This window comes from Clytia hemisphaerica, unplaced genomic scaffold, assembly GCF_902728285.1.
Source record: "Clytia hemisphaerica strain Z4C2 unplaced genomic scaffold, Clytia hemisphaerica genome assembly, whole genome shotgun sequence".
NCBI lineage: Eukaryota > Metazoa > Cnidaria > Hydrozoa > Leptothecata > Clytiidae > Clytia > Clytia hemisphaerica.
Genome location: NW_027104275.1, coordinates 1 through 23,594, shown reverse-complemented (window position 1 = coordinate 23,594; position 23,594 = coordinate 1). Strand labels below are relative to the sequence as shown.

Genomic DNA, 23,594 nt, shown 5'->3' with positions numbered 1-23,594 from the left:
GGGCGATTCAGGGCTAGAGGGAGGGGGGCTTTTCCTGTAACCACCTCTTAATTTTACACTTTTTTATGGTTTTATAAGAGCCAAAAATTGAGAATATACCTAAAATAACACGATCATAAGATTTTGCAATCGAACCTAAGGAATGCCAATTTTAGGTTAGATTGAGGGTAATTTTAAAGCATTTTTGCCTTTGTATTGACAACTAGTACTCGTGGTTGCCAAGACTTTCAGAAAAACACTTGGGGTAAGCATTACGTGTTAAATTCACTATTATATGGCTTGGATCTTAATCTAAGAATATTTTTAAGAATATGATAGGAAGATAACTTATCAAAATGTTAAGAATATTCATGATGAAATAGGAAAAGCGTTTAAGTAAAGTCTGCAACTGCAGCCGATGTCTACTCGAACGTAGGGAAGGGCACCACTCTCTGCTCCACTTATACTATATTCTTTCTATTAATTGCTGAGCATTAAGTAGAGAGGCATCAAGTGCCAATATTTTTGTACTAAGCACGAGGTCTTCGGTATGTCCCGGGCAGGAATTGAACACACGATCTTGTGCACAGTAACTAAATGATCTACCTCTACAGTCGCCATGTAAGTGATTAAGTATTTTAGAAACGCTCTCAGCTGATAATATAAGATTGGATTTGAAAACTTACATACACCACTTAACTGTAAGAGCGTGTACAGTAAACAGTGAAAATTATTTATACAGGTAATTTGAATCACTAAAATCTAAATTTCTACAAAAAAAGTCTATTTTAAAATCCATTTGTTATAAATATACACAAATTTTTATTTTGCTTATAAAATAACTGAAATAACTCGTTGAAAGAAGGCAATCAAACCAAAAATTAATGCATACCTAAAACGAATAGTCTTCTGCTATTGAAATATAAAGTCTAGGGGTATAAACTTATCATTTTAAGGGTTAGATATCCACGAAAGATCTTTGCCACTGTTGTCGTATGTGACAAGGGTTCGGTGCATGTACCTTGGCAAAATTATTTGAGCAAGCAGTTTCTTTACGCGTTGATGCAACTTTAGTCATTCTCTCGTCCTCTTTTAACATGATACAAAGCACATATTTTTCTATTATCGTCATTCTCTCGCACATAGAATTTGCCCCGGTCCTCATTTAATCTTTTAGCAAGCAGCCAATAAAATTTCAGCTTCAAATACGTGTCGACTAAATTACAAAAAATAATTTTTAAACCAATCAAGTTTCGTCATCATCTGTACCAGTCCCCCAGAAAGTTAACGACCATTCTAAAACTTGACCTGATTCTGATCGAACGCCATTTGATTCGTCTAAATTGAACGGTTCCTGATAACCATTACTAACTTGTACACGCTGGGACCCAGTCTCTTCTTGTACTTGAACACGTGGGTCTTCTAAAAACAAGTCATTTCTTTTACTATCGACTACATTTTTTATATTTCGATCATAACCATATACTTGGTTTTCATCAATACTGTTCTTCTTCTTTTTCTTCTTCTTCGTTTTATCATCTTCATTTTCCCCTGTGAAGGTTAAACTATTATAATTGACCATTGCTTCTAACGTTTTCGCGTCATCGAAATTTTCATTGATAACTGTCTTTTTGTCACGTGATTCACTGTTTCGGAGCATACTCAACATGGAATCGTCTGCAAAAAAAGATAAAAAAAACATTGGATAAGATCTCGTCATACAAAGTGCCTTAAAAATACCTTTTCTTCAAACAGTTGAGTATGGAGTCGTTGTTATAGGTCACTACTGTACGAATTTACATAACTGTAAAGATTTAAATAAGTTGATTTTGTTCCTTACTTTAAGGTCCCGAATAAACGTCTCCACCCAGTTATTAATCTTTGAAACATTTTTGATTCTAATATGGAGCAAGCCTTCAACTTAGAGTTAGTCATCTGGCACTCGATGTAAAAATTTCCTTATCCTGATACGCTAAAGCTGAGGATTGGTTAAGTTTTCAACATCTGGAAGGTTTGGATTTCAAGAATCACTCCCCACTTCCGTACAAAATAAACCACAAGCCGCATTTACAAACGTGAAACTCAAACGATAGTTATTTTTCAATGCGTCAATCGTAGGCACGAAATTGTACATGCAGTTTTTCACAGGTTTTTCTAGAGTCGAATTATGTTTTCACTAGAGGTCACCTAACCTTTCAAAACTGCGTTTACTTTGCTTTTCGTTTTAGGTGAAGCATTGCTGTATTTTTTTCTTCATTTTAATGTTTCTAGTTTACCGCCTGGTCTTTCTAAAGAAATACACCTTTTCGACCGTAGCCGCCAATTGCCGCGCGGGTATTTTTTGTCTGTTTTACCACCCTTAAACCGTCCCAGTCTTTTTTTCGCACCTAATGACAATAGAAGAAAGTGTAAAAAAAGGATCGGATCGAGTTTAGGGTGGTAAATTAAATAATAAAGTGGCACGCGCCTGACCGTGCGACTAAGGTCGAAAAGGTGTATTCGCATTCCAATATCAGGAGGCACTGCATGCATACTTTATAAATTCAAATATTGCGTAAAGATAAAAATTTGTCGACCCTGGGTTCACAAGAATCTTGGTAGATCAAGCCGTAAATAGCCTGAGAATTATCAATAGAGAAGCAGATCATCTTGTGATCTGGAATTAAAGAGAGTCTCTTATGAAAGAAACCCCAATTGGCGTAGTCCGTGGTCTATCGGCAGAAAGGCATTACCTTGTTCTAAGAGTGTTCTATCTTCATCGAGGTCGTCTTTCTTGATGTTATACGTTTTGATTCTGTCTCGTTTTTTGATTCCGTTTAGATCATTTGGTTGAGGTACATCTAACGTACTGGTTGAACCGCTAACTCCCTTTTTCTTGAGTTTTTTCTTCTGTTCTAATTCTTTGACACGTTTCTCATCATCGATGACCTTCAAAAAAAATAATTTGTACCTTATCGGGGAAAACTTCGTCGGGGAAAAGTGACGAAATTTTGGACAAGTGACGAATATTTTCCCCGACGAAAATTTTCCCCGACGAAGTTTTCCCCGATAAGGTATTCAATGTATTATTGAATATTAGCGACTTTATCCTATTCGCACTTTTGAGGACGGTAGCGCGGCTGAAGTGATTTGGAATAACTCGCAGTTCGAAGTCGAAGAATGGTAGAAGTGCTGATTTACCGTCTTCCTCAGCTGGTCAGGATCTAGTCAAATTAGAAACTTGCGTCACCGTCGCCAAAAACACACATACATAAACTCCTTATTATCTTCAATAGTACAGCCACCTTTTCTAAAATTCAGCCATATCCTTGGAGAGTGTTGCACTCACTCAATTTCAAATGAAAATTAAAATTCCAGAATTTTCTAATTACCAAAATTGGGCCCATTTGCTAAAAACCTTAGGTATAATGTACTTAAAAAAGTTTGCAATCCTTTTTTTGCCTATTGCAGACCCTGCGGCTAATACCGAGGAATGATCTATCTACAAACTTGACAGACCTCAAGAATATTCTTTTGATTGGTTGATTGGTTGATTGATTCTAATGAAGATTTACATTCTAGGGCCCCGCTAACTCAAAAACTAAAAGGTTTATGAAGCTCCCGTAGCAACCGTTGGATCAAAGTTTCAAATGAACATACGCAGGCTTGTGACTCGGGTAACTTAATGCATGTCCCAGAATTGCATTAGTTTTTCGCCCCCCTGCTCCAGTCCCTAAACCATAACAAGCTATACATTTTTGGAAGCGTATTTGGATGTAGAATATCGTATTCGCTGTAATTTTTTCTCCGTATAATTAGAGATATCTTAAGAAAACCTGATTATGACGTCATTATTGATGACGTCATAAATACAAAAAGTTGAATATCTCGAGAAACATAAATCAAAACTTTATGAAATTTGAACCAGTGATAAAGTACATTGAGATGTTTCAAAAAAATTTAAAAGTATTTCCCAAAGTTAATGACGTCAGCAGAAATTGCAAGAATTCGATTTTTTGCGATAAAATGCTGACATCAGCAAATTTTTCAAATTAAAAAAAAATACTCCTCCTCTTGATGAGTTTTATCATTGGTCCAAATTTCTTAAAGCCTTGAGTATTAGTTCTTGAGATATTCAATTTTTTTAAATTATGACGTCATAAATAATTCTCTTAAAGAATTCAAATTCTGCTGAGGAGAGTAGTTTTTGAAGAAATTGGGACATGCATTAAGTTACCCGAGGACCAAAATAATTGCTTTCAAAAAGGCAAAGCAAAGCTCTTGGACTGAAAGCTGGAAGATGTTCAAGACTGACCTCTTGTTCTAAGTCCTCAACATCAGGTTCTTGTTTGCTGGTATCATGTTGCGTATAACCGTTCAAGTTGATACCATGAGACGTCAATGCTAATATATTATCTGTCACATTCATCGTCCACACTCCTTTTGGATTCTCACCCCAGTTGTGGACTGTCATGAAGGTCCAGTCGTGGAGACCTAAAAACAGACAGATGGATTTATCATCTCTACTAAACTCTAAAAGAATCCTTATCGGGGATTTTTCTAAACATGTTTGACAAAGAATCCAATGAAGTTTTTGCTGGCCAAAAGTTTAGTCACTTGCCCCGATAGAAAAGACTGCAATGAAAATGTTGTTTTCGATCCTGCGAAAATTTCAAATTTTCAATGTTTTGACTCTCCAATTCAAACGTGCAAAAATTTTAAAAGTATATTGAATTCTAGGTGGAGGAGACTTGATTAAAGTCTTTATTTTGGGGTTCCATAGTTTTCTTCTCAACTTTTGACAAAGTTCTTTTGAGTGTTCTTGCAGTTCGTGGGAGAACCAGGTCGGCATTATTACACTATCCCAGCTAAGACTGGTTTTTACATAACGATTCTTTAATTGCCGTTTACCTTTATCAGAATCATCATATCGTCGCGTGCTCAACATTTCGTTGCGTGTGCCACTCGGGGAAAATAGATCTATGCTGACGTCACCACGTCGTCGATGTTGGAAAGATATGGTAAGAGTCACGTGTTCAAGTTTCTTAATTTCTTTTTCTGTGCCTTCGCATGCTCCAGTGTCGATTGTGATGGACAAAGTACCTCCAATTGGAATCATCCTGAAATGAAATTTAAGATTAAAGATATCTAAATCTAATCAATGGTTTGAAGTTTTAGGCATGTACCATAGATACTGCCACCGTGAAAACCCCCAATTATTTTTACCTACCGTACTACTCTCGGGTACGGAATAAGCGGGATGGGTGGAAAAATTCTCAAAACTTAATAGGCGTGGGAGGGAGGTTGGAATAAAAATGTCCTGGGTGGAAATTTTTTGAAAAGGAGCCTAAAGCTAAGGCTACACTGATAGTTTTTTCAGGCGGCTGCAATGCAATTAGCGTTGCGTTGCAAGCGCGCGAGAAATTGCAAAATGTAGCACGTCAATTTTTTTCTGCAATTGCTCTGCAACGCAATAAAAATATTGCAGAACAAATTGCAAGTGTCTGCAACAAAATCAGTTTGAACTGATTTTGTTGCAGAAGAATCTGCAATTTTTTTGACGATGTATCTGACATTCCAATCTTTACGTCATTCGAACGTCGGACATTCGACAATCGAATGTTTTTGATAAAATCGAATGTTTTGTAATTCGAATGTATTGTAATTCGAATGTTTTCTATTTCGAATGTTTTGTAATTCGAATGTTTTTTTGACGTTTTTCCTGGGTCCTTTTTTTAGATGGCTAGACAGCAACAATTTTCAGGCGGCTGCAATGCAACAATTGCATTGCAGTCGCCTGAAAAAACTATCAGTGTAGCCTTAGCTTAATACAGCAGAATTAGGGCAAAAGAAGGAACTTTTAAAAACATTTTCCCCAAAAATCAATAAGTGGCGGGGAGGCTGGAATAAGAATGTCCTGATTGGAAAATTTTCAAAAAATTAATTAGTGCCCCCCCCCCCCCGCTTATTTACTTCGAATAAACGCCCCCAAATAAACACCCCTCCTTGAAGAAGAAATTTTCCATGAACGCCCCCCCTAAATAAATGCCAACAATAACCCGGGGAGGTATTTGTAGCCTCATTATTTTAATAAAGTCACCATCATTCTAATTCCCTGACGCTATGCTGGAACTATACTGGTTCAAATTAAATTATCAAGATTCATCAGTGATCTCGAATTAACTGAAGATATTTTACAGTGAGATTGAAGTCTTTTAAGAAGAGATTTAAGTTGTAAGAAATAATGTTTGTTTTTTAAGGGAAAACAAAATCTCAATGTTTCACTTACGATACTGTCGAGCTACTGGGTCCAATACACTTCTTTTGTACAGGCACATTTCTCCAATTCTTACCAACTTCGACCATTCGATTACAATCTAATCTCCCAAACCCAAATTTATGATTGAAATGAAAGCCGCCCCCATTGGTGGTCCACCCTTCGTCAACTGGTGACGTCACTTGGGCGGTATTAACGATTACGTGTTGAACATCACGCCATGAGAGATTAGGGCTATGGAAAAGAAAAGAGAATAAAATATGCCGGAAGCCGGAAGAACAAAATGATTTGAATGACATTTGTCCGTAAGATCAAATTTTCAATCATGCCTTCGTGCCTTTATAAGTTTTTTCATAGGATTCGTGCATCTGTTACATTCATTCCCTTTTCTATTTCATTTACATGGAGGAAATGCACAAATCTGTGCAAATTTTTCCCCAAGAACGTTGATAGAATCTTTTGTAAATATCTCTAAAAGATGTACCAAAGTACTGAACTTAACTTTCATATGAAATCAGATGAACTGAGAACTATCAACACCTGCAGAACATGAAATTTTCATGTCATTCAGCACATTTCTGACGAACTGCCATATAAACAGTAGTCAAGTTATTAATAAAAACCATGGTAGGCGTGCCACTGTAGTCATGGGCAAAAGGGAAATACTCTGTCTGCTATTCTCTGTTGACAAAGGGAGCTAGGGAGTTAGATCTGCAGAGTGCAGTGGCGGATCTGAAGGGTGTCAAAATTTGTGACGGGGAATCTTCATTTCTTTATATAAAGGGGAGTATAGCTAAAAGAAATATTCTCCATCATAAATTTGAACCCCACTTAGCTCCACCGCTGTGTTGTACACTTTTTTTTATAAGAGCAAACTATACGAGAACACAAGGCTTCGATAGACACAATGTTACGAACAACTTAAGAACATTTGAAGACTTCATGGGCTCTAAAACACCCACTCTCTTAGGAAATTGCACAACGATACTCAAAAAATGGCGAAATTAAGAACATTTTAAGAACATTTTTAGGCTTGAAACTAAGAACAGTTAAAGTTGAGAACATCCGAAGGCTTCAACAATTTTGGTTGTTCTTATAAAACAACATGTACACAATGAGAAAAAGATACTTACTTTGCTTGTAATAGAAGTGCAACACAACCAGCAGCCAATGGAGCTGAAGAAGATGTCCCTTTGAACTCGTCTGTGCATTTGCCATTCAAATCTGTTGTGATCTATTATTTAAGAGAATGAAGAGACTTTGATTAAACGAATAATAGAGAACAAACCTTAGACCATGTTCATACGTGACGGTTCCGTTTCGCTTCGAAACGGAATGAAGCCATTCTATTGGTTAGAAGTGACGTAAAACTCGGAGCGAAACGGAACCGTCACGTGCGAACATGATCTTAAAGGGGTCTAATATTTTCATCAAAAACGAAAATTATCGAATATTAGAATGTTGAATAGTAAAGCGTTACGGTCTCGTATCACTCTAGTGTGGTATTTGTCACTGATAGGAAGTGTTCATACTCAATTCAGAACGTTTCGGAGCAAGAAAACGGAGCAGTTCCGTTCCGATGAAGATCATGTTCACACGTTACCGTTCCGTTTCACTCCGGTATGATTTTCGTTACGGGTCGAGTGTGTTCATATTGGTCTCGGAACGTCTTGGAGCAAGAAAACGGAGCATTTCCGTTCCGACGAAAATAGTAGAGCGAAACCGTTTCGATTTGTTTTGCTTTGTAACGTCTTCTTTTTTGACGTTTACACAGTGTTTCGTAACCGTTTCGTTTCGGAGCAAAACGGAACCGTTACGTGTGAACGTGGTCCGACAGTTTCTAAGCAAAATTTGTCGGTTTTCCCCGGAATTATACGGATTTTTTACATAGCAATTAGTTCAATATTACCATTTTGTTCTCTTCTTTTTCACGATGTGAGCCACCATTAAACGTTACAGCCAATGTTGAAGAACACAATTCTGTATAATACGCCGACAGACCATGGTCACTGATACATCCGATTGAAATTGTGTAAATTGACGTCGTATAACCGTCACAATTGCAGTCGTCGTCCGTCAAGCCACCGTTACCGGTTGCCCAAACAAAAACATTTCCTTTACCATCACGGCCCTAGAAAAATAGAGAATGCATTATTAAAATACAGATTGTATTTAAGTGTTTCCCGAGTCAAAATATTTTGTTCATTTTAGGTTGTCATCTGACCCTGTTTTGTCAATATCTGAGTTAATGCCTAAGGTATCTACCAATCAATCGGAAATCTGACAACTGTAAGTAGGTTCCTTTTAATTTTTCTTGGGAATAATATCATATTTTCCTTTATTAAAAAATAAGGACAGGGTACTACGAGCGTATCTACAAATCACTACTAAACACTGGAAGTCTCTCCCTCCACTAGGAACTTAATATCATTAGAAAAATTAAGGTCAAGAAAAAGTATGGTATAAAAAGAGTGACTTGTATTTAAAGTCTCTGTATTTTGAATCCTGTATTTGAATAATCCCTAGAACTAAAAGGTATCCTTGATTTTAAAACTAACCTTTTCAGCTCCTCTCATCAAAGCTTCTTGGGCAAGTTTTCCAGGTTTTCCAAACGTTTTTCCATCATCTTTTGGTCCCCAACAATTACTGTAGATATCGATGTACCCTGATTGAAAGCTCAGTGAACTTCCTTCTAAAATATCTGTAGCTTGACCATCCAACATGCGAACACCTGTAAAAGCGGGATGAAGAATTAGTATTTACTAATGTTAGAATGTTGGGCTTAAATCAAGCCCCTATAAAAAGGATGACGGTCACTGGGGTCAAATAAAAGCGAGTTTATGTATTTGCTCTTTTGAGGACGGTAGAGTGACTGAAGCGACTTGGAATAACCCGCACTTCTGACCCGCAAAAACGAGGACGGTAGAAGTGCTGATTTACCGTCGTCCTCAGCTGGTCAGGATCTAGTCAAATTAGAACCTTACCGTCCCCGTCACAAAAACACACATATATAAACTCGGTAATAGTCCCTCTGAGGCGAAAGCTAGATTTCCATAGCCATGGCACCATTTTATTTTTTCCATGGGATGCTCCTGATACTTTAATGGGATAAACTTTCGCGGGAATTAAATTTCGCGGATCTCGCGGATTTGGGTGTCATCCGCGGAAATCCGCGAAATTAAATCCCAATGGAAATTTGGAAGGGCCTCATCTGCGAAATATTTCTAATCAAAACTCAAAATATGTCAAATAAATACTTTTTGAATGGTTACTTGCATCAAAGAAGCGCAAACAATGTGTATTTCAACAACCAATATGCATGATTTGACTGTATAAAGATACAAAATCGTGAAAATATTGCCACCCGCGAAATTTAATCCCCGCGAAATTTTATCCCATTAAAGTATCCCTTCCAGCGGTATGAATGAGAGAAGAGTTTTACTTTCAACATTCAAAAATAGTTCGAACATGTGGATGGTACCATCAGGAATGTATGTTTCAGGCATAAATATCTTTTCTGTGATTCGGTAATTGTTCTTACTTATTTTCTTAAGAAAGAATTTGCTCAATTGAGTATTTAATCCCTTTTTAAAGGCAATTTAAGTTAAGTTCGGTGTATGAGTGGTAAAGGCCGGGGCAAACCAATCCAATATTGGGCTTTTCCAGAAAAAAATTGAATATGGGGGGGGGGTGGAGGATATAACAATTATCAGTGATTTACCCCCGGACAAAGTGACTTTTGGCCCCCCGGACAACAGGTTCTACTCCCGGACAAGCATCAGTTGATCCCCCAGACAACCCAAATCACCCCCGGACAGAGCAAATTTACCCCCTGGACGGAGCAAATTTACCCCCCGGACAAGGCAAATTTTAATGATTTTTCACTACCCCCCGGATAATATATCTTTCACCCCCCCATGTACGGACATTTTCTGGAAGAGCCCATTTCATCCAACATTAGAAAAAAGGCATGTTGGATGAATTGTTGGATCGGTTCGCTCCTCCCTTAAGCAATAGATAAACTATTTTCCTAAATTTGAAAGTCAGAAACAACCTTGGGGGCTGACATTTTTCAATCTTGGGGAAATCCTAGAACGGAAGGGGACTTGTAAGAAGGGAGAACTATTTTACAGGCTCCCTTTTCGTATAGCTGTCTACCCGAAGGTAGGGTAGGGCGCCACTTCTTCCCCTGGATTTCTCCACTTACCGTTGATCCGTCTCTTTAGTTACTGAGCATCAAGCAGAGAGGCATCAAGTACCGTTTTGGGAATCTTTGGTATGACCCTGCTGGGGAACGAACCCACAACCTTGTGCATCGTAGCTGGATGCTCTACCTTCATACTACGACCGCTTTACTATTCATACATACATACCTCCGATATTGGCTTCATAAGCTACACCGACACCACAAACAGAATTGTTTCCAGCGGCCGCAATTTCTCCTGCACATCGCGTACCATGACTGAAAAGTGATCAAATGTAAGAATTATATTTTCGTATAAAATCCCCATTCTTTCAAAATGTAAGAAGCCGAAAGTTTTCCATAATAAATTTAAAGCATTTCTGTCCAACTATCTTCTATCAAGAGATTGGGTGCCAGAGCAGGTGTATGCATTTCGTTCTTACCGAAACGATTTATTGTTATGTTAGGTTATAACACGTTCGCTGCCGACAACGAGTATACTCGTAGATAGAGGGGTCAAAATACCGGTAATACTTCAAAGGGCATTACTTTTGACACATAAACTTTTGCTTGCTTTTTTATTACATTTTTGAAATCTATGTGAAATTTTGCGTTGATTGGTATATAATTTGAAGGCATTTGAAGAAAAAACCCAGGAGGAGCCTCTGAAAGTCAAACTTTCGACGAAATTCTAAGACGTCAAATTTTCGATCTCTGAAAAGGGTTCGGCAGTTAAAAAAAGTTTTGCCTCTCGTGTTCTTATAAACTGTTTCGATAAAACAACGTGGACACTTACCAGTTATCAGGATCGGAATCGCGAGGCTTCGGATCGGAATCCATGTCATTAAAATCGTAACTTGCTTTTTGATCCTACAAGGAAAAGAGCAACCTAGTGAAAACCCCGACCGGCCAATCAGTTTTTCGATTTAGTTACGGTTGCTACTTTCAGAAACTAAAGTATTTTCACCCAATTTATTTTTTTAAAGTTATTGTGAAATCAAACCTGATATAAACCCAGGTTGAAGACGACCAAGATTTTAGAATCAGAAGAATAAAGAAATTGTGTTTATTTTAAGACTCATGTTTGGCCTTTCCCTTCTCCATAGACTAAAACATTCGAATACGGAGACATGATTCCTTGTGCAAATAGAATGTCTTCTTCCATAATGGCGGAGGTGCGGTCAAAAATGAAGAAAACTCTATAACTTACATAGTTATCCCTGAGATCGTCATGGTTGTGGTCAACACCTGAAAGAAATAAAGTTCATAATCTTAAGATTTATTAAAGTCGGTTGAACAACACACTGGAGAATTGAATTTCACAGTTAACCTTTAGAAATATTGAAACCGGCTGTTTTTACGTTTTAAATTTGAATTCATCTTAAACCATCTCTTAGTTCAGGGATTTTGGTTTATTTGGTACTACCCAAAGGGCACAAACGTCTTTTGGACGTCTAATGTACGTTTCTAGGACGTCCAAAGATCTTAAAGCCGTCCATTGAATATCCATAAGACGTAGCGTGCCCATAGGGTACCCCATTTGTGGATTCATGGTATAGAGATACACTCCTAAGTAGGTAAGTCTGTGACCGCTGTCGGAGGCGAACCGAATGCTCTTCTTTCGATAAATATCTACCAAAGGAGGGCGCAACTTTTCCTCACTTCCAAATCAGTCGTATAACTAAAAAAAAGGTCAACTTGCTCTTGGGCTAGCGAATACCTCACCAAAAACTGACCTCTAGTATAGGCTACTCTCTTGTTACGAAACCATTGGCTTTTGACTCAAAATCTTTAAACTACTTTGTGGCAATCGATTCTTTCACTTACCATCATCAAGGACACAAACAACGACACCTCTTCCTGTGATACCCGATTGCCAGACTGGAAGAACGTTCAAATCCACACCTGGTGGTCCAGTTGACTGACCGACGTTGTTCTAAAAAGGTCAAAACGGATCATATAACATCAGTACGTTTATATAAAGTAGAATTTCTTTAACTCGAATTTCTATAATTCGAATGCCTTTAAACTGTCGAGTTACTGCGTGTTCGAGTGATAGAGACAGCATCTAGATGAAGCCCGTTGGAGCCCGAAAAACCTTATTTTGTTGGGTTTTTTTCGCTTCAACGAGCCCCCTTCAAGGCACTGTTACTTTGCAGCTCGTAGGAAGTATTTCAATAGTTAAGATTCAAGGTGTACCAAAAATGAAGTCAAAAGAATAAAAAGTTTATATTTTCTTCTTCATTTTTCATCTTCATTGCCAAAGAATAGAATTAGAATATTTTAGCATTTTCTAAATTATATTTTCAACTGTAATGATTTGTTGAATTTACCTCCGAATTGAAAATTGTAAATTGTAAAAAATTGTAAGCAAAACAAAAACTGGTTCCTTCAAAAGTCACTTACCAGATACCATTGATCACCAAATTTTGGATCATTGAACAATGTTGGGATATTGTCTTTACGTCTTCTGTCTAATAAATGTTGTTGTTCAGCCCACAATACCTTGTAAATAATTTTTAATCAAGAATATAAAAAAGTAAATAAAACAGCCGTAATTAACGACTGCAAACTCCGGTAATTGTCATTTTTTAACAGCGAACCATTATGCAAACATCTTTATCGTAGTCAGCCTTTCTTAATATATCTAACATAAAATTTAAAAGAGTATATCCTAGTAAGTGCGAGCGCAAACGCCAACCAAATCGGGAAATCAAACCGGAAAGATCGGGAAATTGAACTCGACTATCGCGATTTACGCACAATTACAAATGAAAAACACTGATTTTAAGAAACTCTTTAACCGGAGTTTAATAGTATAACATAAAGCTGGTTTTCAGGAAAGAAAATCGTATGGGTAACTATCAGGAGACACCTGTTATCTACCAGGCTTCGTAACGATTTTAATGAAAATTCAATTGGTTTATTCATGATATTCATGACGTAATGTTTTCTACGGAAAGACCCCGGTTTTGTCAGTAGTGGCAAATTTTATCCAACTTTAGTCTAGTTAAAATGTACCACTACTGGCTAAAACCGAGGTATTTCTGTAGAAAACATAACGTCATGAATATCATGAATTCTCGTATAAAAATGAACTACTAAAATTATTTTTTCATTTCTAAGGACTCAGATTCAGACCTGCTTAATTTTTACCCAAAATGCAATTCACTTACTGCATCTTCGCTAACCAGTCGTTCAGTTTTATGTGGTAATGATCGTTTTGCTCGTTTCGATACTCGTTTATGTTTGAAATGGTAAAAACCTTCTAAATTTCCAACCTGGAAGAAAATAAAAAGCCTTATTACAAATTTTTTACTCGAATTTCTAAATTCTATCTACAATCGGCGCCAAAATATTTCGTAAAAAATAAAATTCCCTCAAAACTTTAAAACTGCAAATGATTTTTAAGTGCTTCGAAGTACGGTTTGAAAGTAGAGTTTTAACCTTAGGATCTCCAGATCTAAAAGCTCAAAACTGTTCAAATAAGGTTCAAAAAATACCCTGGAAGCCGTCGGGGTCTGAAACAACGTTGTGTGCCAGCTAGGATCATATTTACCTGGCCCATATTTTCAAAGCCATGTTTCTCAGCGATACGATCAGCCTGTGCTACTTCAGCTTGATGTAATTGAACAGCCCATGCGTTGGTGTAGAAAAGTGACCCTTCATCATTTTGTAAAGCGTCTTCTATCTTAGCCAAATACTCTTTCTCTTTTTTCTTCAATTGTGGCGCATTGAAATTTGGATTCTTTATCATGTGTTGAGGTTTTTGTTCAAACCTTGGATCCCTATATTCATGCGATATGTGTATTTTGTCCTTACTAGTTTTTAATGTTTTATGATGCTTGACTCTCTTCTTTTGCCGGCTTTTTCTAGCCGCCGCCGGAGTTGCGAGGGTCAAATTTAAAGTCACTGATAGTAGAAATAATACATTTATTGTTTTCCAAAACAACATCTTTTTAACGTTTAACTTTCTTTAGTTCTATTAATATTGCTATTGTCACTCAATCATTGACGAAATGTTTTCAATTTGGTTCTAAAATACTTCTGTCAAAACATTACTTCCAAGTTTGTTTAAATTTCCAGTGCTCCCCAAAATACCGGAAAAATCATATTCAAAACAATAGAATTTTGAATTAATTTTAAAGCAAAGTAATAATTTATTTTTTTGAAGAATCTGTTCAAATTCTCAATCATGCCAAAGCATACTGAAGATGTGCCACTTTTTATTGTTTTCATTTTTTGTTTTCATTGAGATTGTTTAAAAGCAATCAACCATGTCTAATAAAATGTTTGGAAAATGATATTCTTTTTCTTTGTCTGTTATTGGATTGTAATATTTATTGTTACATCCCTGTCACTACCTTTGGGCTTTTTCACTTTTTTGAATGCGTGAAAATTAAAAGAATTGCGTGAGTAGGTGAATTGGAAAGCTTCGCGTGAACAAACATTTCCGTGAATGTGTGAATTTGGGAAAAGATTTGCGTGACTACATGAATTGAAGGTGACACCTATTACTGAGGTTAAGGATACCAGGATATTAGTTCCATCATGGTTCCATTTATATTGAGACGGAAAAATCGTCTGAGACGAGTAGTTTGTAAAATGTGATTGTGGAGGAGATCCTATTTATTAAAACATGAAGAAAGCAATACAGAGCTGTTAATGAAGGCCAAAAACTACCTTTCCAAAAGAAAAAGTTTAACAACTGAATCCAAAACTAGCAAATCAATCCATAGAAAAAATATATACGACAAAATCAATAATAAAGATTTTGATTTTTCAATAATAAAGATCATCGATGGAAATAGTTCAAAACAAATGCTCAAATACTACCACTATCCAAGCCTAGTGTAAAAACTGCCACTTAGTACACATCCATTGACCCAATGCCACACAGCTAAATAACCATTTCCATCTGACATACACATGAAAAGACAAACGCAATAAAATGACAAATCCGATACCAATATTGTAAGGGTACATAAGTAGTTCAGTTTCGACCCTTGTTGCTGGACCGACTTATGTACCAAGAAAAAAACAGTTTCACCTGCGACACAGGTCCACTGAAGTGGTCATCAGCAGCAATTTTCTTCCCGAACATACAATAAGGTAAACAAAAATAAAAATTGACAAGTCCAAAGTAAATAAAATAGAAAAAAAGAAAAATATCATGAAAAATCCAGTAGGCTATCATAAAATAATTTTGAGTCGGCGCCGAACTCTTTAAGAAAGGAATGTTTACCATTCACCAAAAATCTTAAAGTCGGTTCTTGGTGAAGTAGCTCAACTCCTTGCTAAAATTTTCAATTTATCAATAACAGTGAAAACCCAGTGAAAAATATTTCCAAAAATGGCCCATTTTTTTACCCCACTAGATAAATCACTCACCCCACTGGAATCTTATAGCTGAAAATGAGCCCATTGAAAATAACGAAAAACCCATACATACCCCACTCAAAATGTTCTGATTTTGATGTACCCAGTAGAATTTTCCCATCAAAAGGGTCACCCCACTAGAATCTCCATTTCTCTTATGGAATCCATGTTGTGAAAATAAGGGGACACAAACTCCCAAGTCGAACCCTTTTTAACGCGAGCGAAACGGGGGCGCAAATTTTTCAACAATTTTAGAGATTTTACTACTGAAAACCATCAGCCTTACTGCACTGCTAATAGGCAAGTATGTGTTGCACAAAATCGGGCACAAAATCAAACAATGACAATTTACTGGGGAATCTTGACTAAAATCCTACCAACCATAACTCAGAACTACTATGTTTTCAGATAAGATACCCTTGTTGTTTTAGAAAGCTGAGGCCGAGAGCTTTCCAACTGTACCAAAGTTTTTGCTTAAAAGCCATTTTTAGAGCCAAAATATCGTTATTTGAAAATTGATTTTTATCGAAAAACCTTGGGAAAACACTACTTTCAAAAACCGCAGTGCGTTAATAGAAAATGGAACATAAAAATTTGACATGAACATATATTTGCCTGAATTCGTTTATATTTTTATTTTGAATTTTCTAAAGTTGCAAAATTTGAGAAAAAAAGGGAATGGTTTTAGCCAAACAAGAGAGTCGAAAATCAAAAATTTTCCTACATCTTTTTGAAAGTAGGTTCATTAGGTCTCCTTCACTATTAGAGGAACGTTCTTAGATACTCCACTTTTATTTCATTTCATGAGTCTCCAGTATGACTCAACTTTGAATCATTCTATTTTTTGGTTTCGATTTTAAGAATTAATCAAATTTTTAAATTTTTCTTGCTATTTGGTAGCTAGACAGGAACCCGTCTGTGTATTTTTTTTTAAATCTGATGAATACTTGACGGGTCAGAGCTGTGAGTCCGATTTTGGCCACAAAAAAATTACAGTGGGAAATTTGAATTTAGCGCTGTCCTATCTTAATAAAATAAAAACCAAATTTCGAAACTTGCGCTTTCTTTAAGAAAGTGTGACCAGTGAAACAATAACAGGGTTTGATTGGCTGTGTTTTCAACCGTTATTAGGATATGGGAAATTCAAACTGTCAGCCCATACCATGCTATATATTTCGCCATCAGTATATAGAATAAGAAATCATAACATGGATCTCCATGCTATTTGGTAGCAAGATAAAAATCTCTGGTTAAAGAAGAAACTTTGTTCTATTTTAAGAAGAAAGCATGCACTCAGAATAAGGTTTTTTGTATAAAAAATGCATTAAAAAATGAGGTATTTTTTGTATCTCTGAAAAAAAAGTTGGAAAAACCACAAACCCTTAACAATGTTCTTAACTTGTTCTTAACATTTTGGCCAGCTAAGCCTTGTGTTCTTATATAGTTTGTTATAAAAAAAGGTACAACCTTAAATAAAATTTATGAACATTCTAACAAGACCACTACTTTTTGTGTTGTTCACAGAAGCAGTTAATTGACCACGTCAAAACATAGATTTCCTATTAGCTCTAAAGACAGTTTAAGGTGAAATCGTAGTCTAAGTGATATGTAGAAAGGGGAATTATGCTAAGCTTAAATGTTTTAATGTCGAACTTATATTTTTATAAATTGAAGCGAAGGATTGAGAGTTTTTAGCAGTGTGCAATCATGTCATTTATTAAATTCCTTTCATTAGATCAAAAGTTATGCTCAATTGAATAAAAAATACTTTCAGAAAGTGCTCGAAAATGTTAAAAATAGACCGGTATAATATTAAGAAATCTGGATTTTTTATCATCTGGATTTTAAAATTTCTATTTTGTTCGGACATGGCTTGCTGATGGTGATTCCATTTTCCTTTCCTCTCGTGAGATTTTAAGGTTTTAGTATCATCTGATCTCTGTGCTTTCGTCAGAACATGAACATATAAATGACTGGGCATCCGCTCTCTTTGTATTGTTATAGAAAGCTAGCTTCGTTGCTGCCTCGTTGAAAACATAAAATGAAACAATAAATCTTGATGATATACCTCTTTGGAACCTTGCTAACAACGTCAAAACTTCGACAAAAGTCTCTGTTGTTCTACTGTTCTAAAGTCTTTTATCCATTTCATAACAAAGATAAAAGATGCAAAATCGTCTTCCCTTGTCAAAACCCCGACTAATATTTCTAAATTTTGACTCAAAAGTATGGAATAATTTTGGCTCCCAGAGGGGGCACCACACGGTCCAAAGGAGAAGAAGGGCTTGACCACTCGATAGGTCATCTCGTCGGACACCTGGTGTAAAGAGAAGTCATTCACCCTCATTCCATGTACATGAATTAGGTATAATATCCTACACTGCTGTGTGAATCACGCATATGTTGCCTGTAAGGCATAATGCAATATGTAATGTTTTCGATTTTTTAAAGGGACCTACTTTTTATAAATTAAATCAAAATCGATCAAAATTTGTCCCTCTATCAAAGAATACCGCTCAACTGGTAGCTAGAAACTACCCATAGCAAGTAACTGATGAAACAGATATAAAACGATGCATTGGGCCCTCGTGCACCCTTAATTTCTACATTAACCAGCATAGTTCCAAGTGTCTCGAATGAAGGTCCACCCGCAGGTTTCATTACAATAGTATAGACTTATTGGCTAAAGCTGGATTTACACACACCACTTTTTCGGCCGTCACAAAATCTTCAAACTATTTAAGCAAAATTCAAGTAAGAATCGTTCAAAAATTGTTCACATACTTTTAAAAAATCGGATAAGTCGTTGCATTGGCATTGGCGTTAGATTTTGCTTTGAGAGTCTTCAAAAATAGGCCGGAAAAAAAGGCGTTTTGTAAGTTCCTCTTAAGTCTAAGCACCTCTCGAAGTCTTGAAGACAGGTTACACAGATTCTGAGCCCTCTAAATCTCGTTACATGCATGAATAAAGATATAGGAATTAGAAGATTTTGACTCAGTAAATTCTTAAGCTCGGGTGGTAAGTCTAAACGTTTTTAGGGCAAGATAACCACGATAACCACCTAAAAGCACTTAATTCTGGTCTGTAAAATACACACAACGATTTACATGTATTCTTAATTCTTTGCATTTGTCAAACAAAAAATAGAAGCTTCAACTTTGTTTAATGCCGAGATACAATGAGAGAATTTGTCAAATCTTTGAGCAATAGCTGAACATTTCATCGTTTTTGGGATCAAATCCTACCAAAAATCATGCTTATAAAGTACTGACCAGACACATTTAGCCCTTATAATTTTTCCCTCAAGTACCCCTCTGAGTGAGATTACGAAGAAGTGAGTGGCTCTAAACCTTATTAAGAACAGTAATTTGTTTTAATAGACAAAGAGGCCAATTTTGAGAGAAAAAGATCTTTTTTTGACGGTAAGGAAATTGTACTCTGGTCTGTAAAATACACATTTTTACTGGAAACTTTTAAAAATTTGCGTAAACAATATTTAATGCCTTTTCTAGGAGCACATAACTTTTTGATATGTTTAGATGCATACTTCTTGAGATATTACTAAAAGAATTGACTTACTACTCCATGAAAACTCGCCTCCAACTGCAGCCAAACCTGAGAAAACGAAAGTGATTTATATCTCAAGAAAGTTTTCAGACCCAACTTTGTATCTCAAAATTAATCAGTATCAAATTTCCGATCGATTGATAGATGATAAGCCTATGTTTGGGTTGGAAAAATCCGCCATTATGGATACCCAGGTGAGAAATCCAGGTTGTCCAGAAGCTTAAAATATTCTTATTACCATAGGGAACAAGAAAAACCCCAAAAACGTTAGTCCACCAAATGGATAAGATACTTCCCGGCCTGTACCTGTCTATTACACTTGTTTAATTTGTAAGAAGTATAATTCAACAACAAATAATACTCGAAAAATAATATGCCCAAAGGCTCGATTTAAGTTGATTTCTTCCAAAATTGAAAAAATTAGAGTATTGATTAGTAAACTGAATCAATTAAAATAGTAAAATAGAGTCTCGATGCAATATTAAACTGAATGAAAATATGTTAGAAAAGCTCACAGCCAAGGCTTGGTCAAGACATAATTTGGGGATTTATTTAGCACATGTCACTTAATTTATTATTCCAACCAGCTACAAATTCAATTTTCAAAACCCTTAACCTTTAAATGCTGAAATATTGTGGCCAGCATTTGCAGAGCTCCACTTACAGCAAGAAAGTTAATTGCTCTGTTTATCCGAGGAGAATAGAAGCTAGGAACCGTGGAAAGTGCCGAACGGCGCCCTCTGATATGGCGTGATTTGCTCAAATGCCGCTGGCTGTGAGGGCGTTGGGGCGTGCGGACCAAAATAAAGTTAAAATATGATTTAAATCTTTACATTTAAATCCCCATTTAACTTGTACTTTCATTGGCATTGGCATTGGTAAGAAATGGAGATTCGTTTATGCGAGGCTCGCATTAGCGAGACAACTTTATGCTTATATATTATAGAAAGCTTTGTGGTCTTTTTGAATAAAAAAGCGTTTGCATAATATGCATAATATTTTGATAAAAGCACTTCTTTTAATCTAATAGACCTTATCAGAGTTTTTGTTTTTTCTAAAACAGCGATGCATTGTGGGATTGTTTCGGGGGGGGGGTACAATAGAATTCCCTCGATGAATTCAAAAGAGATTTCTATTGTAATACCCCCGAAACAATCCCACAATGCATCGCTTTTTTAGAAAAATCAAAAAGTCCGATAAGATCTATTTATACATTTAAACTCCCTGCACAAGCTGGCGATTTTAATAAGTGTCTACTACCCATATATGAGGCTCGCATTAGTAAGACAGTGTTATGCTTATTGAAATTTATGTGGTATTTTTGAATAAAAAAGCGTTTGCATAATTAGCTTATCTTGATGAAAGTACTTTTAATCCAATATCTGTGGAAATCATTTTTACATTTAAACTCCCTACACAAGCTGCACAATTTTATATCAGTGTAAGAAGCGCATGTTGTAAAAGATAAAATATGAAGTTGACATTGGTTTTTGTTGCAGCACTCATCTTTGCAGTCCAATGTACGTATATGTTTTTACCTGTATGTAATATAGTGTTTGTTTCAAAACATTGACACACTTTTGAGATATTTACCTTTGGGGTAAAATTTATAATTCTATCCTCTTTAAATTGACTTTTAGACTTTCTAGAAAATCTAATTTCGCATCGACCTGTTTTTTTTTTTTGGTACTCCAATGTAGCTCTAAAGGAGCGGGGGCAATAGAATGAAAACTTTAAGGTAAAATCATGTTTTTAGAAGGTAAAATCTTGTTTTTCGAAGATAAAAATAAGTTTTTCGAAGGTAAAATCATGTTTTTCGAAGGTGAAAATATGTTTTTCGAAGGTAAAATCATATTTTTCAACGACCCAATCGGCTTACACATAATTACCGTGAACACCATAACTTAGTTAAATTTAAGCTGTGAAGACAAACTGTAAGAATTTTAATGCCCACGTCTGAATCACATGATTATGAAGATGAAGAACACATATCCCCATGTTAAAGCTCAAGTAGATTATATATAATTTTCGATTTCCAGCTACCTTAAGAGAGGAAATTTTGGCAAATGAGCCCATTCGCTAATTTTGGTGCAATTTGGTGGAATTTATTTTGACGATTTAATAAAATTTCTAAATTTGGCGAGAATTAATTTTGGCGAACGACCCGATTTTGTTCAATATTTTAGCTGTAAAAAAAAGAGGAAAAAAGGGTTTTTAGGAAAAATAGAGACTAAATTTAAGGAAAATTAAATTTGGCGAGAATTTATTTTGGCGAATGACCTATAAATTTAAATTTCTTTCAGCCAAAATTGGGTCTCTTAACGTATTTAAAACTCTTCTGAGACTTTAATGAAAAATTAATGGAGCGTGTTTCCTTCAAAAGAAACCGTGAATGCGTGAGTTGAAGGTCCGGGGTCTCGCCGTATGTTACGTTCTGAGATTTCACTCTTTCATCGAATCTTTTCTACGTTTCTTATTCGTTATTTAATTTACACCCCGTCTCACAGCCCCGATGGAACTTTTTTCCTCAGTGGGGCTGAAATGTTTCAGGGTATTTTCCCACCGGGGACGAAATTTTTGTTAAGTTTTCCAGTAAGGCTGGGGTTCCAGCGGGTCTGTGACACAGAGGTGTGGATTTCATTCAAGACCCTGGAGGATTGTCATGGTTACTTTTGTTCTCACCGAATGCGCATCGAATGAAATCGGGATTTGTCTTCACATCATGATATATATATTTCCAACTAAAACATAATTTCATGATTTTCATTTGTTGCTTCTGTTATCGATATATCAGGTGAGGCGAGATGGTCTGATAACTTTGATGATAAATACCAAGAGAGAATGGACACGATGAACCAAAGAAGAATTGAAGGAATTGAAAATTATCGCAAAGCATTTTTGGATGAAAGACGAAGAGAATTAAGAATGAAAATGTTCAAAAAATTCAATGGTAAACCATTTCTTTCATATCTAAATGTTTTTCAACTCACTCAATACAACTTCTTCGACCGTAGTCGCGCGGTCAGGTGCGTGCCACTTTATTATTTAACTATCCCGCTAAACTCGATCCAATCCTCTTTTTCTATTGTCTATAGGTGCGAAAGAAAGACTGGGATGGTTTTAGGGTGGTAAAATGGACAAAAAATGCCCGCGCGGCAATTGGCGGCTACGTTCGAAAAGATGTATATTGTGGTTTTTTCTATCACGCAAGAATTTCCCTTATTTTCTTTGCTCATTATGATTTTCAAAGCTCTTTCAAGAGAAGAGGAGTTATGGTAGCACTTTCCTTCTTATGAGACCCCCCCTGGCTGATTCTGAGTAATTGATTTTGAGATTTCCTTAATCTTTTTTTTTTCAAAATTTTATAATATATATGCTGTAATATTTGTTTATTTAAGATGACATCCGCTCGGAAATGGAAAGAAAGAACGCTGAAGCTCTTGAAGATGTGTACGAAGATAAATACACGCTTTTTTTTTTATAAGAATACACTTTATAAGAATGTCCATGATGAAAATGGCCAAAAAATTAAGAATATGGTAAGAATATCGCCGTCATGGAATTTAGCAACTGAACCTAAGAATGCCATTTTTAATGCATTTTAACCTGTAGATTGCCAATTTCGATCTTAACCTAAGAATACCGTAAGAATATTTTTGGATGATTTTCGCCAAAAAGTTAAGAATATCCATGATGAAATGAAAAAACACCATTCTTATAAAAAAAAAAGCGTGTATTTCTCCTTAAACCCCAATGTCAGAGGTTTAGTTTCGAAAAATGATAAACCCGCGGAAAACGAAAAGCCCGAGGAAAACGAAAAACCCAAGGAAGACGAAAATCCCAACGAAAAGAAAATACCCATGGAAAACAAAAAGCCCGAGGAAAAGGAAAAACCCAAGGAAAACGGAAAGCCCGAGGAGAAAGAAAAAACCGAGGAGAAAGAAAAAACCGAAGAAAGTGAAAAGCCTGAGGAAAAGAAAATACCCATGGAAAACAAGAAACCAGAAGAGACGGAGAAGCCTGAGGAAAAGGAAAAGCCATTCGGTAGGTTTTATATCATTGAAATTATAGCGCCCACGGGAATTTACACGACAGCAAATTATTCTTTTTTCCATGTTACATGATAGCATAGTATAAGAAAGCCGCGGCTGGAATGATGACGCTATTGTTTTTGTCGTAAATGGATGTTCTATCTGTGTCTCCGTGGTTTAAGAACTAAGTCGAAAGTAA

The 23,594-nt window shown here is 36.1% G+C and overlaps 2 protein-coding genes across 2 annotated transcripts; one reads left to right on the top strand and one right to left on the bottom strand.

Moving 5' to 3' along the window:
• Positions 1-742: 742 nt before the first annotated feature.
• Positions 743-14,639, bottom strand: LOC136816817 (PC3-like endoprotease variant B). The gene is made up of 15 exons (XM_067073141.1): positions 13,978-14,639; positions 13,595-13,699; positions 12,825-12,923; positions 12,246-12,354; positions 11,629-11,666; positions 11,215-11,288; positions 10,609-10,697; positions 8,794-8,966; positions 8,145-8,366; positions 7,369-7,469; positions 6,248-6,469; positions 4,870-5,078; positions 4,274-4,452; positions 2,712-2,907; positions 743-1,656 (listed from the first exon to the last, which is right to left on the bottom strand). Exons 1-15 carry the CDS (start codon positions 14,371-14,373, stop codon positions 1,226-1,228), a joined length of 2,643 nt encoding a protein of 880 aa, XP_066929242.1. The 5' UTR covers positions 14,374-14,639; the 3' UTR covers positions 743-1,225.
• A 6,143-nt stretch (positions 14,640-20,782) lies between these two features.
• LOC136816844 (uncharacterized) lies at positions 20,783-23,500 on the top strand. The gene is made up of 4 exons (XM_067073173.1): positions 20,783-20,884; positions 22,159-22,314; positions 22,763-22,829; positions 23,101-23,500. The coding sequence occupies exons 1-4, from the start codon at positions 20,836-20,838 to the stop codon at positions 23,486-23,488; spliced, it is 660 nt and encodes a 219-aa protein (XP_066929274.1). The 5' UTR covers positions 20,783-20,835; the 3' UTR covers positions 23,489-23,500.
• The last annotated feature ends 94 nt before the right edge of the window (positions 23,501-23,594 follow it).

Coding starts and splice junctions, on each gene's coding strand:
- LOC136816817 (XM_067073141.1), bottom strand. CDS start 14,373: ATGTTGTTTTGGAAAACAATAAATGTATTATTTCTACTATCAGTGACT. Junction 7,470..8,144: donor AAAAAGAAGAGAACAAAATG/GTAATATTGAAC, acceptor CTTAAATAATAG/ATCACAACAGATTTGAATGG. Junction 2,908..4,273: donor TTGAGGACTTAGAACAAGAG/GTCAGTCTTGAA, acceptor TTTTTTTTGAAG/GTCATCGATGATGAGAAACG.
- LOC136816844 (XM_067073173.1), top strand. CDS start 20,836: ATGAAGTTGACATTGGTTTTTGTTGCAGCACTCATCTTTGCAGTCCAA. Junction 20,885..22,158: donor ACTCATCTTTGCAGTCCAAT/GTACGTATATGT, acceptor TCGATATATCAG/GTGAGGCGAGATGGTCTGAT. Junction 22,830..23,100: donor GATGTGTACGAAGATAAATA/CACGCTTTTTTT, acceptor AAAAAGCGTGTA/TTTCTCCTTAAACCCCAATG.